Source organism: Salvia splendens, chromosome 16, assembly GCF_004379255.2.
Source record: "Salvia splendens isolate huo1 chromosome 16, SspV2, whole genome shotgun sequence".
Taxonomy (NCBI): domain Eukaryota; kingdom Viridiplantae; phylum Streptophyta; class Magnoliopsida; order Lamiales; family Lamiaceae; genus Salvia; species Salvia splendens.
The window spans coordinates 25675823-25678005 of record NC_056047.1 but is presented as its reverse complement, the minus strand read 5'-3'; the positions used below and the strand labels follow the sequence as shown (position 1 = coordinate 25678005).

Sequence of the window (2183 nt, the reverse complement as noted above, 5' to 3'; positions counted from 1 at the left end):
TGTGACAGAAGTAAAGAAGGTCTCAGGTCCAAAAGGGTTTACTAAACGTTCTGGTGTGACATTTTCTCCAATCCACCTTCCTTTGGCTACGACTAGAGTTGACAAAACTCATAACTTATGGGATATAGAGACTGGTGAAGAATCACTTTTCCATGAAGGTCAAGACATGAGTATGTACGGATTATCTTTCCCTTATGACGGCTCCTTAGAAGGCTTTGTTTGGTTCGATGCACAACCTTTAAATGTTCAGGGATTTTTCACATTTGTTCATGTCCTCAAGCTTGAGTGTGAGCCGCCTCCTAATAAGAAATCATGTTTAGGTTTCAATCCCAGCCTTTAGGACAAGGCTGTTTCCGCCGAGTGTGCTATTGATACACGGTTACTTGATGATTGTATTAATGGGTAATTATTTGAAGTTAGTGGGGGAGTTATTTGAAGTTAGTGGGGAGTTAATGAGTGGTTACATAGTTATTATTGTAGTTAATAGTAATTATTATCTTTATTTCCTTAGCAGTATGTATAGGTTCCATAAGATTTTAGAGATTATGAAATATTAAGTTTAGATTAAGGACGACATTTTACAGTAGGGCCTCGTTAGAGGATTATTGTTGTTCATTTCAGTTTGTATTTCTATTTTCTATCATATTTCAGTTCGTGTGTATAACTTATCATGGCCGTCTTTCACTACGTATCAGAAGATGACTAAGAATTTTGAAGATAAACTTGGCCAAGGAGGCTACGGTTCTGTTTACTAGGGAAAGCTTCGAAGTGGCAATCTTGTAGAAGTCAAATTGCTTAGAAACTCCGGAGCAAACGGGAAAGACTTCATCAACGAAATGGCAACTATAGGAAGGATCCATCATGTAAATGTAGTCCAACTTGTTGGATATCGTGCTGAAAGATCAAAGCGCGCCCTTATTTTTTATTTCATGCAAAATGGTTCCCTTGATAAGTATGTCTTCAATCGAGAAAAAGCATCTTCATTGGGTTGGGAAATGAAATTTAAAATTGCAGTTGAAGTGGCTCGGGGGATCAGGTATTTGCACCATGGTTGTGACATCCAGATCTTGCACTTTGACATCAAACCTCACAATATTCTTCTTGATGATAAGTTCGTCCCAAAAATATCTGATTTCGGGATGGCAAAATTATGCGCTGCAAACAAGGAGGCAGTGACATTGACGACTGCAGAGGAGCCATTGGGTATGTTGCTCCTGAACTTATCAGTAGAAGCATTGGCGCAGTGTCTTACAAGGCTGATGTGCATATTTTTGGGAGTTGTTGATGGAAATGTTAAACTTAAACGAAGACTTGACAAGGAACAATGATGAATCTAGTAAGCATTTTCCAAATTGGATATACGACCACTTGAACCAAGGAAAGGACAATGACATTGGATATGTTAATGAAAATGATGATAGAAACATTGGTCGGAAGATGACTATTGTTGCGTTATGGTGCATACAAATGAGTCTAGACAATCGTCCATCAATGAATAAAGTATTGGAGATGTTAGAAGGGGATGTCGAACATATGCAGATTCCAAATTATCTATCGTTTATGATAGGAAATGTAACATCCCAAAAATTTGTGATGTTTATTTAATAAGTTGATTTGAAATTTCAATTATGAAACTTTTGTTTCTATGCGATTAAGTGAATTATGTGAAATAATTGTCGTGGGTGATGTGGAATGAAGTGGTTGATATTTTTATATTTTCCAATGTGGGGAAATAATTTAATAGGATCATGCATATATTTTTCCGAATCAATTCATTGGAATTTTCGGCCCTTCCTAAATTTTGGAAATAGTATTGCATTTCTTGGATTTAATTAATTATTTTGGGATATTTATCCAAATTAAATCCAAACCAAATTATCCCTAATTTGTACAACATGGAATCCGAACTCTAACCTTGTCACGCCCGTATTTTCTAAGGATAGAAAACACGGTTGATCGCGACTAGGGGAGGGTTAAAGAAGCGGGGAAGAAAGGGGAAATCAACACAACTCAACCATAGCCCGAAACAAATGGGAATAGCTCGAATAAAATCAGAGTATCTCAACAATCAACAACTCTAAAGAAACAATATTTAGCAGAAGCATTTCGAGAGTAGAATAATGCTATGTATGAAGACACAACATATTCTAGACATTTGATAGACATTCTTCACTTTTGTGCTC

General features: G+C 36.6%; 1 protein-coding gene across 1 annotated transcript; it reads left to right on the top strand.

Moving 5' to 3' along the window:
* Nucleotides 1-836: 836 nt before the first annotated feature.
* Nucleotides 837-1328, top strand: LOC121770410 (rust resistance kinase Lr10-like). The gene has a single exon (XM_042167142.1). It carries the CDS (start codon nt 837-839, stop codon nt 1326-1328), a length of 492 nt encoding a protein of 163 aa, XP_042023076.1.
* Nucleotides 1329-2183: the final 855 nt, after the last annotated feature.